General features: G+C 45.4%; 1 protein-coding gene across 2 annotated transcripts in view; it reads right to left on the bottom strand.

Moving 5' to 3' along the window:
• FOXN2 (forkhead box N2) overlaps positions 1-14,398 on the bottom strand; it is a 35,230-nt gene extending 20,832 nt beyond the window's left edge. For both annotated transcript variants that reach the window (XM_061991554.1, XM_061991555.1), the window contains exons 1-2: positions 14,353-14,398; positions 1,172-1,725 (exon numbers count right to left, since the gene is read on the bottom strand). In XM_061991554.1, coding sequence (XP_061847538.1) covers positions 1,172-1,711 — 540 coding nt within the window. In that variant the 5' untranslated portion in view covers positions 1,712-1,725; positions 14,353-14,398. The remainder of the gene's footprint in view (positions 1-1,171; positions 1,726-14,352) is intronic.
• Positions 14,399-14,702: the final 304 nt, after the last annotated feature.

Raw genomic sequence — 14,702 nt, 5'->3', positions numbered from 1 at the left:
AACTCTTCATGTTTTTGTCTTGTGTTTTTCAGGGCAAAGCTGCTGCTTGGAAAAACAACACTAAATTTAATGTAAAAGCTGGGATATTGAAAAGCAGTCATGTTCAGTCCTCCTAGCATAAGGCTGTCCTTCCCAATGGCTGCTAAGCTTCAGGACCTCTATCTACAGAGAGAGGCTGTCCAGCACGCCAGGCATTGCATGCATTTCTGATAACAAGCCTGTTACCACTTAGGCTGACCTCCAAGCATATGGGTCGAGGATTTGTTTGTTGACTTTTGGTATGTGGTTTGTTGGTTTATTTAAGTCAGAGACAGCTCTTTGAGGAACGGGATAGGAAATTAGAGAGAGAGGAAGGAAGTCACTAGTAAAATCATACAGGTCAGAAGAAGAAAGAATTTGTACAGAAAAGTATCCTTGACTTCAAGAAATTAAGCTTTCGTCTGCTCCACACAGAGACACGCACTCTTATGTTATGACAGAGGTTAAAGCAATACAGTACATTAAATGCAGGAACTGAGATGGTTATTGGAAAGCTAGAGCTTTGCTAAGTGTGGAAGATCATCACTGGTGAAAGACTCAGTAACATTCAAGACAGCTGTTGGACAGAGAAGCAGTCACATACACTCAGTGCGCCTGCAAGCAAGGGCACCTTGCAGAAGGCCACATTTGCACCTAAACAGGCAGCACCCACACTAGCCAACTGCTTGGCATCCTGTGGTCTCTTCTGCTTCCTGGTGTGATTGTAGCTGTGGCCGTGCTGGAAAGGCAGGGTAGGATGCACACACTCCAGAATCTCAGCATTGGAATACAGAGAAAGCACCAGCTTTTGGAGCTTTAGCAAAAAGACATCGTCTGACAATTCAGGGTGAGTACTGTAGGCTAACAAGACTATGAGTAAGTGGAAACAGAGTCATTTGCAAGCTTTAAAAAGGATGCACCAGAGCTAGCTTTACCCAGGTCAGCACTAAATAATAAAACCAAGTGATTTTTGTCACCCTGTGATTTGTCAGAAGTGGCAATTCCAAATCATCTCCAGCTGTAAATACAGTGGGTAAGAAACATGAGGGGGTAAGAAACAAGAACAAAACAAAAAGTCCTTAAGAACAACAGAATGTCCTATATTTCCCCATGAACTTCAGCCTTGATCCACCTCCCTCCCATCGTGTCTCACCTTGCCATGGCTTCTCTCCACCTTTCGGAAACACTTGTTCAAGGACAGGTTGTGTCGCACCGAGTTTTTCCAGCCAGTGGGTGCCGTGGCAAAGTAGGGGAAGCGCTCCAGGATCCAGCTGTAGATTTCCTTGACTGGCAAGCTCTTGTTGGGGGAATGCTCGATGGCCATATAAATGAGAAGGCTGAAAGAGTAAGGGGGTTTAGAAGTCGAGGATTTCTTTTCAGGGTTTTGGTAGCAGGACGGTGAGAAGGATGGCATGCTGTCGCCCTCTATGTCATACAAGGGACTAACGATCGGAAGACCCTCACTTCCGAGGCTGAAGTTTGTTAGCAGGTTAGTGCTTTCATGCAGCCAGTTCAAATTCGTGAGCTCGTCGTCGTCTGCCGAATCTCTGTCCATCACCCTGGCCTTTGGCCTGTCAGCACCTCCAGCATGGGGCATGCTTCCCATCCCGCGACATTGCCATAGCCCTGCAGCTTTTTGTGCTCCCGGCGTTTCAGCTTTCTTATCTGGAGTCATTCCAGTGACTGGACCCATTTAGCTTTATTGGTCTGCAACAAAGAAGACAGTCGATAATCAATGTAAACCTCCAAAATCACATTCATTGGCAACCTACCAAACCTAAACACAGGGCTGTACCATCCCCATGCTGTGCAACATTACTGTAGTCACTGATGAGAGCCAGGGTCCCACACAAACCCCCCAGCAATCTCCTGAGCATGTGTTAACTGCCCCCAATTCAGAACCAGAACTTATGGTAAGCCTTGGAAACTGTTGTATCTGTTTTCAATTGCGAATCTGAACACAGAAATAACAGCCATTTCGATATCAGCATCTGAAATTTAAAAAAGACCTTAATAGGTAGGACCTAATCCACTCAGCTCTCACATTAACTCTGTAGTTATTCTCAATATATTGTAAATTGACCCTATTTAGAAGTGTTTGCCTTTGGTGCCCAAAGAGCAAAAAATAAATTGCAAAACTTCAATGAGCATAAAGTGCATTTGCGGTCTCAGCAAACAGTCTTTACCACCCTCTACCAGTCACAGACGTTCCCAAGTGCTGCCTCCCATTTCTACCAGGGAAAAATCTAGCAAGCCTATCAGTTCATCATCTGAGTCCTGTTGAGCTGCCCAGGTCCAAAATACCTTTTTTTGCCCCTCCTGCAAGTGCTTGCTCCTCCAACCTGGGTTCCCCTGCAGAGCAGAGGGTGCGGAACTCTCAAGAGGAAGGGACCATCCACTAACGTGGCAGCTCACACTTGTCACGGCAATAGTGGCTGACCACTTTGACTTTTTCCTTCGACCAAAAAAAAAACCCAACCCCAAAACAAAACACAAAACCATTAAATTACCACCTGTAAAAAGCTGCCACCCAGAATGCACAGTCTAACAGACTACTCATGCTTTAGATGCATTACACTAACAAAAACTGCCATCCTGTTTGTAAAGTTTTTAAAGGGTCATCTAGCAAACTATGTATGGCAAAAGCTGTTTTTTTCCTGCTGATACGACTGTATTAGCCAACAAAGCTACACCAGAAGTCTAACAAAACCACTCTACAGATGTGTATGTATATAAATACACATACAGTGTAAATACACATACAGTGGTTGTATCAGCCTGCTATAAAGATAAGATACTCCAACTATGGATGCAGCTTACAAGAAAAACTGAGGTCCATATTAACTGCAAAAAAACTCCAAGCAAAAAAAATGCAACCCTAACTGAATTCAGTTCCCCATCCCACTGTATGCTGTCATTTTGATTCCATGCTCCAACTCCTACTGCAAGAGCTCAGTTGCAAGCCTGGGACAATTTCAGTATCATATCTCACCAGATAGCTCTATACAGTTACCAGATGTCTTCTTTCAACGTTTTTTAGTAAACATGTGGCTTCATGCACTTGCACTTTCCGCCTACAAAGCGGAGGCAAGGTGCTGGCCAGTTTGTGCGCATGGTCTGTCTGTCCCACTACAAAACCACACCACTCGCAGGCCCCAACCTGACAGCCTCACCATGTCCATGTAATTATACTGCCCAGCCTGCCTGCAGATATATTTGTCCAGACTCTTTATTTAGGAGGGCAGGAGTAACAGGCACAATGGGGGCGTGATGTGGCGACATAGAAAGGCAATAGGGTACATCCATTTCATGTCCCTCAACAGGAGACAGAGTCCTGCCAGCCCCTGCCTGATGCTGGACAGATGTGGAATACTGAATTTAATTTAATTTATGCCTCACCCAGAAGATACACCAGGTTTCCCACCTCTTTTCTTCTCCTCTCTTCATCTGCTCTTACGCTTTTGCACCAGCTATTGCAAAGCTGTTTTGACAGTAACACCTGCACCTACATTTACCAGTACTATTGCTGGAAACCATCCCCAAATTTTCTGTTTAAGTGCAGCTACAGGTATTATTAACTACCAGCTCAGTCATTTCAAAAAATAAAATAAATAAAGCAAAGTGACCTGCTCAAAGAGTTGGTCAAAAATAGCTTTGCTCTTCCTACAACTTACTTCTCCCCGAAGCCGTCAGAACAGATTTATATTGTCGGTGATTGCTGGCTTTAAACACAGCAATATATACATATGCTTATATCACTTTCTCAATCCTTTCTTAAATTAAAAAAACCAAACCAACAAAGAGCTAGTGATATATACCCTGAGGCAAACACCAACTTTGCTGCAACATGAGTTGCACCGTTTCCATTATAACCAGTAACTTTACCTTCTTGTTCCGCGCCTCTTTAGCCAGCTACATAGTAGCTGACACCTCTCGGCTGTGTATTAGTAATTTTAGCACTTGGTTCATGTTGCATGAAATATCCCTTTGCAAGTCATCAGTCAGCACAGTAGATCAAGAACACGCATTTGTACACACTCACACACATGCGACTTTCAGGTCACTATATTTGCTCCTTTGGTGAAATGTGGCAATAAAGTGTGTTTTACATGACAAAAGTGGCCTGGGCATATCCAGTGGCTCCTCAAAAATACAGAGGGAATAAAAACATACTAGCTTACTACACTGACACTTAAAATTGGGTAGGCTTTGTGGTGTCAATGTGCTATTTGTTTGCACGCTATTATGTGTTAGCAGAGAACCATTAGCGGAATTGATACCCTACCTTAAAAAAAATTAATTATTTGCAAGCAATATACTTAAGAGTAAATAATATAGTCTAGTGCCATGCTTCTCTTAGTTGAACCATCACAAAAATCCACAGATCTTATTACTTTCTTAGTACCCAGTTCACCACCTCATTTATCTTCTCCATGAACACATCAGCAAAAATAAAAGTATTTTTGCTAGGAAGCTAGAAAGGCAATTATTAGACTATTATAATCTAATAAATAAGAAAAAAAAAAGAAACCAATAAAATTCCAGTTACTAAACTACTGCACTTTGCAAATGGTGTTTTCTTCCCACCCTCCTGGAGCCACTTGTTACTGAAGGAGGATGTCAGAGGGCAACCATTTAACCAGCCTCTCCAGCTGTCACCTTGAATGCCCAGAGATCCACTACAAAGCTGTGGGGACAGCCCCATCCCAGCAAGCAGAGCTGGAAGGCAACCTCCAGCCATGCAAGATGCCGACATAATGTGTTTTATGCACAGGTCTGAAAAATATGCAACAGTTTATGCTCTGTCCCATGTGGTTCGTCCTATCAGTATGTACACAGTAACACAGCATGCTGCTGTTAATTAGTATTAACCCCTGCAACTAAAAGTGGACCATCACATATGCAGACCCAAAGGAGCTCAAGCATCTATCTCCTGTAAGCACCTCAAAAATGAAAGGTGACCAAAACATCTGCTCATCAAAAACAGAGTATCACAGTGGAGGTGCACATTATTTTTCATGGTAACTACAGACAGCAGACTACGTCTCTAAGGTAAGAAGATTAAAAGGCCGTAAAGTCAATCGAGGTTGATCAAACAAAAGTTGGAGTGCATCTGAAAAGAGGCAAGAGAAACAACCTTCTTCCCACCAGTCTTGTGATTTTTGGTATCACTCAAGAGCACACATAAAAGCCTAGAGAAGACCTCCCTGCTAATAAATGTCAGACCAGCACCCAAAGCCCAGTGAAGTCCCACTCTTCCAGGCCATTTGTGAGCCAAACAGCACAGCCCAAGTCCAAAAGGGCTGATCATGGCTGCAGGTGTATTCAGGTAGTAGTTAGGTTCAGAGATTGGAGGGGATTCAACGTCATGAGATAATATTTTTTGCCATCTTCTTTCAAACTCAATGAAAAGTTAAGTTTCATAAAGGTTTTGTGGCTGTAAGGTCCTCAGCCTAGCAGAGTACATCTGGGGTTAAACAAGGTTTACATGCTCCCATAGACAATTCTAGCTACAAAGATGTTGAGCACCACTATGTTCCGCCACAGAAACGAATGCTTTGATGCATGAGCAATTTATGAAGACAAAGCTGTTTTAACACAGGCCAACTGGAAGCCCATTTGGGCATACCCTCAGGCAAGCAGGGAAGTATGGTTTTTTTGCAGTGGCCCTTCTTTGCAGGGACCACCTCGCGGGACAGGATTCACAGACCACGCATCAGACCAATATGATCAATGCAGAAGCCTTTTATTGTAGCATTCAATCACATTACATATGTTATTCTTTTCTAAATACATGATGTATTCTATTATGATTGGATAGCTCAGTCTATCATGCTCTGTTCACACGCCCAATAGTGGAACATGATTTGTTAAGCTTAACTATGTTAGTATCTTGATAGTAGCAGATAGTAGCCTACATTCTTTTACCTAATTCCTTCTCTATCTAATTTCTATTCTAAGATTACACTGTCTCTTTCCCACACACAGCTACCTTCATACGTACATTCTAATAAGCAACTCATCCTTGACTATTCTTCAGGCCCACTGTTCACTGTCTGATATAGCTAAAGCCTGAGGTCTGCATTTGAGTTCTGTGTCTGAGCCTAATGCAGCTTACGGTCTCATATAACCAAAGTCTGGGTGGGCCACATGTCCATTTTCCTTCAGGTACATTGCTACACTTGAGACATTGAAGTCTCAACTCCAGCATGGTCCAGATCCAAAAGACAAAGCCATAGCAGATACCTCTGCCCCACCAACAGTAATCTTCTCCAAAACGAGCAGAGTTGCAGGTAAGAATGCATAGATGTCACTTTAGTAGTACGCTTGGACTCCCTGAACTGGTAAAAAAAAATCCAATTCAGCCTTTTCTATAGAAGACACCACAGCCTTTTCTGTGCCAGGTTAGTATGTGAGCCAAGCTGCTGCTTCTGTCGCTTGTCCTTTCTTTAGTCTCCAGTGGCACCAGATGAAAGGTGCCATTTGGCACCTGCACAACATCAGTGCCTCAGGTTAGGTCAACCTTCTCCACAACTAAATGTACCTGTTTACTTCTGTAGGACCAGCTGAGCAACTCAGTCACCTCTGCTGATAGTAAGAAGACCTGAAACCTTCTAAGCTTTTGGTAATTTACCTCCAGATTTAAAAACAACAACAATAATAACAATAATATCATCATGCATTGTCTAAGACTGAGGAGTGAAATATGGTTTTAATCCAGGACAGCAGATTTTCAGGTATATCACATTTATGTTAATCACAGCAGCTCAGCAATGAACTCAGCCTTAGTTACAGAGTCAGGGCATTTGTGTACTCCATACGTAACTTTTATACTAGCGTAAACAGACTTTGTGAGACAATTTTAAAAGACGGGTATGTGCTTTTGCATGCAAGCAACCATATCAATAGCAAAGTAAACTCTTCTGTTGATTTTTCATATTCCTTCGCATTTATCAAAGGTTACCGACACCAGGGCTTGTCCTGATTTAAATACACCAATCAATGTGTGTACATGACTGTCGCCATTCACCTACACAAGTTTGAGACAGACTTCCAAGGCAGCAGGCACATACCACAGGACCAGCTACAAGTTTTCGCATGCTAGAGGGAAGAACAGCAAAAAACAAATCGTTGCACAACTAGTGAAAACCCGCAGATAAAAAGCATCACATCTGCTTGACTGAGAGCATTAAAAGCACGACACCAGACCATTTTTCCCCCTGTTAATTTAACCTTCCCCACCCCCAACCCTTCTCCTTTGTCCATCCCCTAGCCCACCTCACGCGGGTGGCTTGGCAGGCTGGAGGTCAGCTGAATTTCCGGGGAGCGGGGCGGGCTCTGGCCTTTCGAAAGGCCCATATTTGATTACACCACCATATGATGTCACGTATCCAAGACAACTAAAGGCATTATGGTCTCCAGAGGACAAAACCGCCTCTCAGCCATAGATTTCGGCGAGCTGGGCCCGTTGTCTGCGGAATAGACGAGCCTGAAGCTGCATCCCCTGGTGACAAAAGGCACTCAGAGATGCTCCTGGGGGGCAAGCACCCATGGCAGGCAGGGCCTTTCCTGCTCCTCTCGTGGGACACAACTAAAAATAGTTGTTTAAAACCCCATTAAATAAAGGCAGTTAGCAGCTTCTCAAAGCCAGCCTGAAAAAAGCCCCAACCAACCAAAGCACCAGATAAGCATAAGTGCAGGGGTTTCTTTTAACCTCGGCATCAGTGGGCTGCAAGAAGAAGAAAGGTCTTCTAGATACTTGCCAAAAAATGATAGATTCTGGAAAGTATTAATGTCTCTTTAATATCAATATTCTCCCTCATTCTCTGATCTAATTAAAGGCAGTGGAAACCAAAATACAAATGGTAATGAAAATCAACTAAAAGGTCCAATATTAGGAAAAGTTAAGAAATGCTGTAAAATTTTAAAAGGGAAGGGATTGAACTATTTCATAGGCCAGGCAAGGGCAGGGGTTGAGAGAGATATTTTATCTGAGAACTAACTTGTACAGAAAAGTTAATTTTTTAAGTACACACATGCACACATAGAAGTGGGTTTTGTGACTGAAATAACTATCTGAAACAAAAATGGTAAATCCACTCATGGACAGGCCCAGACCCCAATCCAGACCCTCTACATGGCCCAGAGCCCTTGGGCCATTCAGTGCTGCCTGCAGAAACTTTGTGAAGCCTTTCTAAAGGCTACAGTCAGTGTTGCATCAGGCTTCTGTGTTTCAGATTTAAAACAGTAAAACTGAGAAACTCTGAAATTCAAATTTTTAAAAAACCAAACCAGGAGTGAAATCTAATCTATTAAGAAATGCCCTTGGTCTTACAGAAAGGGGAGAAAAATTTTTAAAAAGCTGCTTTAAGAAAAGTGCTTTACTGCCAATATTAGCTTTTCAAAAGATGCCTTCAGGTCATGTTCCCTAAATTCACTACATTGGTTGCTAAATAGATTAAAATGCAAAAAAATGTAAGGCATTGATATGTTCACAAGCGAGCCACTTGAGCAAATAGCTTGCAAAATAATTCTGATGTTAATTCCCTTTCCAGGGTAACCCTTCCACATGTTTCTCTACTATCCTCTTGAAACAGAAGTGAACATAGCTATATTTCAGCTGGTGTCAGTATCAATTTACCAACACCAGAAAATACCATGTTACCTTTTCCATCCAGCTTTTCTGCCTTCTTCAGACTCAAAGTACCAAAAATCCCAATTTTCAGCTGCAAACCAACAACTTGAAGCTTTGCCCCAAGCTAATCTTCTGCAAGATTTAATTCAAAAGCAAGATGGGAGCTGTAGCACAATAGCCACCGTCACATTGCCAGTACAACTTTGTGATCGCGAGAAGCTGTCACCAATTGCTGTCTCCCAGCTCCTGCTCTTGATGCAGCAGAGTTCTCCTCCAGAGCCTGGGGCATGGCAAAGCAATGCTACTCTCCTATGCTCACCTCCCTGGCCAACTTGCTCTTAATTTTACTCTGCAACTGTTGAACTTGGCTTTTTGTTTAAAAATTACTTTATATCAGATTCATTCCTCTGCTCATAATGGTTGTAGCATAAAATTGTCTTTTCTTCTCTATGGTGACTGCACCGGAATGACTGGACCAAGCAGGTTTCTCATACAGAAAACTGGCCCGCTTTAATGATACAGGCACCTCCAGACAAAAAGCTACAGAAAACACAAGTTTCACTAAACACAGAAGAAAGGCATCCCTGCTAGCAAAACCAGACTGTCAACAGTACAAGATGCCATCTGATGCTACTCATATGGCATGGTCAAAAGACCAAAAGCACACCAGCTCATACTTTCGACTACTCGACATCCCCAAATGAAACCAAACTGGCTGCTAACCCATCTGGTGATGGTTCTCGCAGTCCAGAGGATGAGGGATGTGATTGCTGCTGCTCCTTGGCAGCAAGTTTCCCAGCTCCCACTCACTCAGTTCTACTTTGTGCAAGTTTTCTAGTAGCCGAGCTCTCTCTACATCCAGTAATTAGCTTTTAGACAATTATATACTTGTCCCAAATCTAAGCACAATGCAATCCAGTAAGAGTGCTAAAACAGAAGCAAGCAGGGGACGGCACGTGAACTGGAAAACTCAAAGTAGCTACAAACTGCAAGATAGGAATGAAGTGAAAAAACCCACAATCCGCGAGAGAACAAAGCCCAAGTGTGGTACCAAGACAAGGTGCTCCAGGAGATAGGCTTTGGGAATACATCTAGTTGCTCATTACAAAGTCCACAATAAAAAATGCAAAGGCAAGTTATATGATGCACACCAGCGGGACACCCAGATGCATAAGCAAAATAACATGAGGATTGAGCAGCATCACCCATGTAACATCTATGCGGCACTTCACAGATGGGAAACAGCGGTCACACTGATCAAGTCAAAGGTACCCAGTGATGTCATTCAAAGGCACATCAAAGCGCATGGGTCTGTAGCTGTCATGCAGAGATCAGGTTTGTCACCAGCTGGAGGGGAAGGCCTATATGTGGCCATAAATGCCACAGCTGGAGGCTGTAGACCTGACCTCAGCTCAGCACTGTGTTTCAAATCTGCCCCATCAGTAAGTTCAGAGAAGAGGCACTGGCCAACTTAGACCACAGTCACCATCATCCTGCAAGGCAGCAAGTGTACACATGCACCACTGACCCGACTAAATTGCATTAGGATTTCCTGTCAGTGGGAAATGAACCAAAACATGCCCAATATACACTCTAATCCTTACAGAGGGTGCAGAAGAGCAGGGATGGGGGTGATTTCTGTAGCAGTAACAGTCAATTTGATGGAGCCTCTAACATACCCTACCCCTTGAGGAAAAAGTAGGGAGCTCTAAGTTTGAGCATAGCAGGGGAAAAAAAAGCAAATGCACTAGGGGGAGAAAAAAAAAGTCAACATCCATATATTTGACTTTTGGTGTAAATCTTACCTGCATAAATTCCCAGCTTCTCTCAAAATCGTCCTGGTACATGAGCAACCATTCGGTAACACAGGTGTTTCTACCCCAGACAACTGCTAGGTTTCCCAGCTGCAGACTCTGCAGACCTCTGAGCGTTCAGAACAGAAGAGCACTTACACTGCTCTCCAACATGTGCAATGGAATGTTTTACAGGGAGGAGGCAGAGTACCCGTGGTCACATAAAGACACTGACTAGCATCAGTCATCACATCTTCTGTACAAGCAATGTATTACAAAAGCATGGGCACAATGTCTCCCTCTTGCTGACTTAAACCACACTTTGCAAGTGTCCCAGAGCATCACTGTGTGCTTTTAACCAGCACGGAGTGGATGGGACAGAGAGTTCAACATCATCACACAGTACGAGGACACATGTAATATGACAGGGCACAAATAAAACCATATCACATGTGAGGGTCCAGCCAGACAAAACAAAAGTGAAGTGGCATCTCAGGGTTTTCTTACTAAACTTGTGGGAGTCTCCTCTGGGAGCTGAGGAAGCTGCTAGATCAGGGAAGAAACATGTTACACACACCTGAACTGACCCTCTCAGCTGCTGCACTGGGATGCGACAGGGTTTGTGGCCTACAAGCATGCACTTGTCAGGAGGCAAAGCTGAGTGTCGACATGAGTCACCAAGTGCCGCTGACAACAGCGTCTCGGCGCAGGAAGTTGCCCAACACCAGTTTTGCTGGTGAGCAAGCAGGGAGGCACACACACCAGCATGAGGCACTTGCTGTCTCCACCTACTTCCCTCAAAAAAGTTCCTGTCAGTGCAGTGCCATCCTATATACAAGCTTATGGGAGGGAGAGAGACAGTGATAACCACAAAAAGAAATCTCAAGAGGCCAAATGGAATATAAGGAACAAATTTTACACCTGTGCTAAAAAGGTAGTGAGTGTACAGCTGTACTGCCGAGAGCCTTTGCTTATGAGGACTAAAGGTTGCATTTCATCGATTTACAGCCGGGCATGAAAGCTGTGTTTCACGCAGCTCACTTTGCACCATGGGAGTGCAGTTAAGATTACCCTGTTGAAGGGAACAGCATAAGAGATGCACAGCAGCGGTGGCTGTGGACACATCAGCACACCTACTTTCTTTCATCCCATCAGCTATCATTCCACTGTCTGGCTTATTCAGCTATGGTAATGTGAACCTGCATTTGGAAAAAGTCTTCTGAGTGCCTAGATTACTTCCTCTCATAAATACTGTCTCCTTTCAATCCCAAAAAACAAGTAGCCAAGGGGTGACGACGCAAGAGGAAGGTGGAAGTCCAACTCCAGAAAAACCAGCATGAAAACTTGCACCGTTCTTATGGGAACCAAGTCTTACGCACAAGAACTGCATCATTTTCTCACCAGTTTAAACTAAATCCATACATGGGATCTTCAGGTCTCAAACTATCTTGTTCAACAAAAACTTTGCCTTTGCTGCATTGAGCAGGCTGAACTTGTGGTTAATAAAGACAGTAAAAATCAGCCTGACGTGCCCCTAAGCTTCCATCTTCTTTCACAGGCAATACACTCACTTGCCAAGCAATCCCTTTTCTTGTTTGACAGGGCCATTACACATCCCTGTGTCTGCTCCATTACTTACTGGACTGGCACATCCTGACACTGAGATAGCTGCTGGCAATACTGGTGCCTTCCACCCCAAGCTCCCCAAAGGACACAGGAAGGCTCCTTGTGCAGAAAACCTGTGCCAGTTGAAGCTACTGAGACAGCACACTCATCGGCTCAGGTCCCTTACAGATGAAAATAAATCAATAAATCTTATTTCTGGGCTGAGCAATCCCCGAGGAGCTCCTTCAGGCACAGCCAAAGGGGGTCACAACTTCATCCTCTGGTCAAAATGCTGTCAATAAAGACATCAACTGAGTTTTCTTCCAGCAAGGTGCCCGAGAGTACTTGAGGTGCTATAGGTCCAATGCCACCAGCTCCCTCCAGGCCCTTGCTCTCCAGGGCAGTGCTGCAGCTACAGTCAGTGCAGTGCCTCCACCACTCTCTGCAAGACTGAACACTGTGTATGGTGGCACGGCTCACGTTATGGGCACATTACAAAAAACAACCAAACTAAAGAGACTAAGAGAATGGAAAAGTCCTATATGTATTTTAGGCAACTCAAACATAGAAAGTGAGAATTACCATCTCCTCCTTATTTGTACAAAACTCAAGTCCCACAGCAGGACACAAGTGAGCCCTCAGCAGAAGTCGAATGCTGTGGCAGCACACAGCAAAACTCAGAAATAACATACCCTGGCACTCAGCTAAGTTCATCAGCTCAAGTTCTGTGACATGTTAATTGCTACTATTAGCCTTCAGTTCGGAGTTATGTGTCCAACTATCTTCCACAGAGTTTAGGAAATGTGAGTTGGCACCTGCCAAGGAAAATTAAAAAAAAACACCAAAAAAATAAACAATAAACCCAAACAACCGCAAACTAGTTCAAGTTTTCTGACATAACACCAGCTTTATTTTTCTTGCATAGATGTAGAATCACAACAGACTTCTAGGAACAAAAGTTAAATTATCCACATGCCTATATATTACAACCCAGCTGTTACCAAAAGTCCATCAAAATACAAGTCTACCAAGAACTAGATTTGGAGTCTGCGTGTATATATATGTAGCACATTATATATATAAAATTATATTGATTTCACAGCTTAGCCACAAATCCAGCCAAGTTATCTTCACAGCATTCAAGTCCAACGTAATTCAGCATTCTTAAGTTTACACTTTGCATGTAATGTCCACCCCTAGGCAGGCACCAAGGTTGTGCGGTGAGTTCATCGGGCCCAGTTTAAGGTGATTCTTCATTTTCTGATTTTACTCTTTGTATTCTTTGTTTGTAGAATCCAAATCGACATGCACAAAAGCCAGTTTCCACTCCCATATAAACTGTGAGACTTGGGAGCATTTGTGTGCCTGTGCAGGACCAAGCCAGGTGGGCAACAGGATCCTGCCCACCGTGCCTCAGTACCCAACTCCACCAAAAACACCTGAACGAGCCACAAAACTCCGAAGGGCCACGTGCAGATCCCAGCCTTGCCTCAAGCACCTCATGAGCCATTCCCAGTGTTTCACCCCAAAACGCAGGAACCCCAACACGCGTCTCCCGCTCACCTCTGCAAACCACAGCCCCTTCTGGACTCCCACGGGAGCTTCCCACCGGATCCGGGGACAACAGGGCGCACCCGAATAACTCCCAAAGGGTGTTTATTGAGTTAAATAAACCGCTGGAGGGTTTTCTGGCGGTAACCCGAGAGCGAGGGCCACGGCAGGGCCGCGCCGCCGCCTCCATGCCCGCGGCGGACACCCCCTGAACTCCGTTCTCAGTTGGGAGCGCCTCAGAAGCGCGGGCCCGCGCTGCTGCGGGAGGTCAGCGCGGGCGGGCAGGCAGGCGGACGCTCGCCGGAGCGCGCCGGCAGGAGCTGCGAGGGCAGGTGGGTGCACGGCCGCCGCGTTGGGGGGCCCACGCCCCGTGCGAGGACCCCCGCGCCCCGTGGCACCCCCCTCCCCACGCCCCGTCATCGACACCGCCTGAAGAGGAAGCGCCGCCGTACGAGGTTCCCACACGCGGGGGACTGGGGGGGGTGTCGCTTCTCCGCCTCCACGCGTGGGGCGCACCACCAACACTCCCCCCGCCCCGCACCCCAGCACGACCCGCCGCCCTGCTCCCCGCGCTTTCGCATTCCCTCATGAAATCCTTTCAAAACCTTAAAAGCAAAACAAAAAAACCACCCTCAACGTCTCAAGCCCCCAAAACTAAACCTCAAAAAAAGACAGGGGAAAAAGAACACCAAAACCACGCGTGGGGACTGAGCGGGGGGCGGGTAGCGGGGAAGCGCCGGCTCCACTCACCGCGGTCATGAAGCCGTGCAGGCGGCAGCGCGGACACAATATGGCAGCGGGGGGATGTGTCAGGGAGCAGCTGCTCCCTGCGCAGCGGCGGCAGCACCGCCCTCCCCGCCTCGCCATGGCAACCGGGAACAACCTCCCCTCCTCCTCCTCCTCCTCCTCCTCCGTCGGTGGCAACGCCTCCCTGCACCGCCCCGATGACCCCGCTGCCTCCGGCACCGACGCCACGCGGGACCGTCGGGGTGGTGCGCGGCTGCAAGGCTCCGCATCCCACCACAGGCATCTTCGCTGCTTGAGAAAAGCTTCCGTTTCCTGCAAGACACCCCCAAAAAAGCAAATTTAAAGGATAAACC

The sequence above is a fragment of the Colius striatus genome, chromosome 2, assembly GCF_028858725.1.
Source record: "Colius striatus isolate bColStr4 chromosome 2, bColStr4.1.hap1, whole genome shotgun sequence".
Classification (NCBI taxonomy): domain Eukaryota; kingdom Metazoa; phylum Chordata; class Aves; order Coliiformes; family Coliidae; genus Colius; species Colius striatus.
Note: the sequence above shows the minus strand (reverse complement) of the source record. Positions and strands in the feature narration are given on the sequence as shown.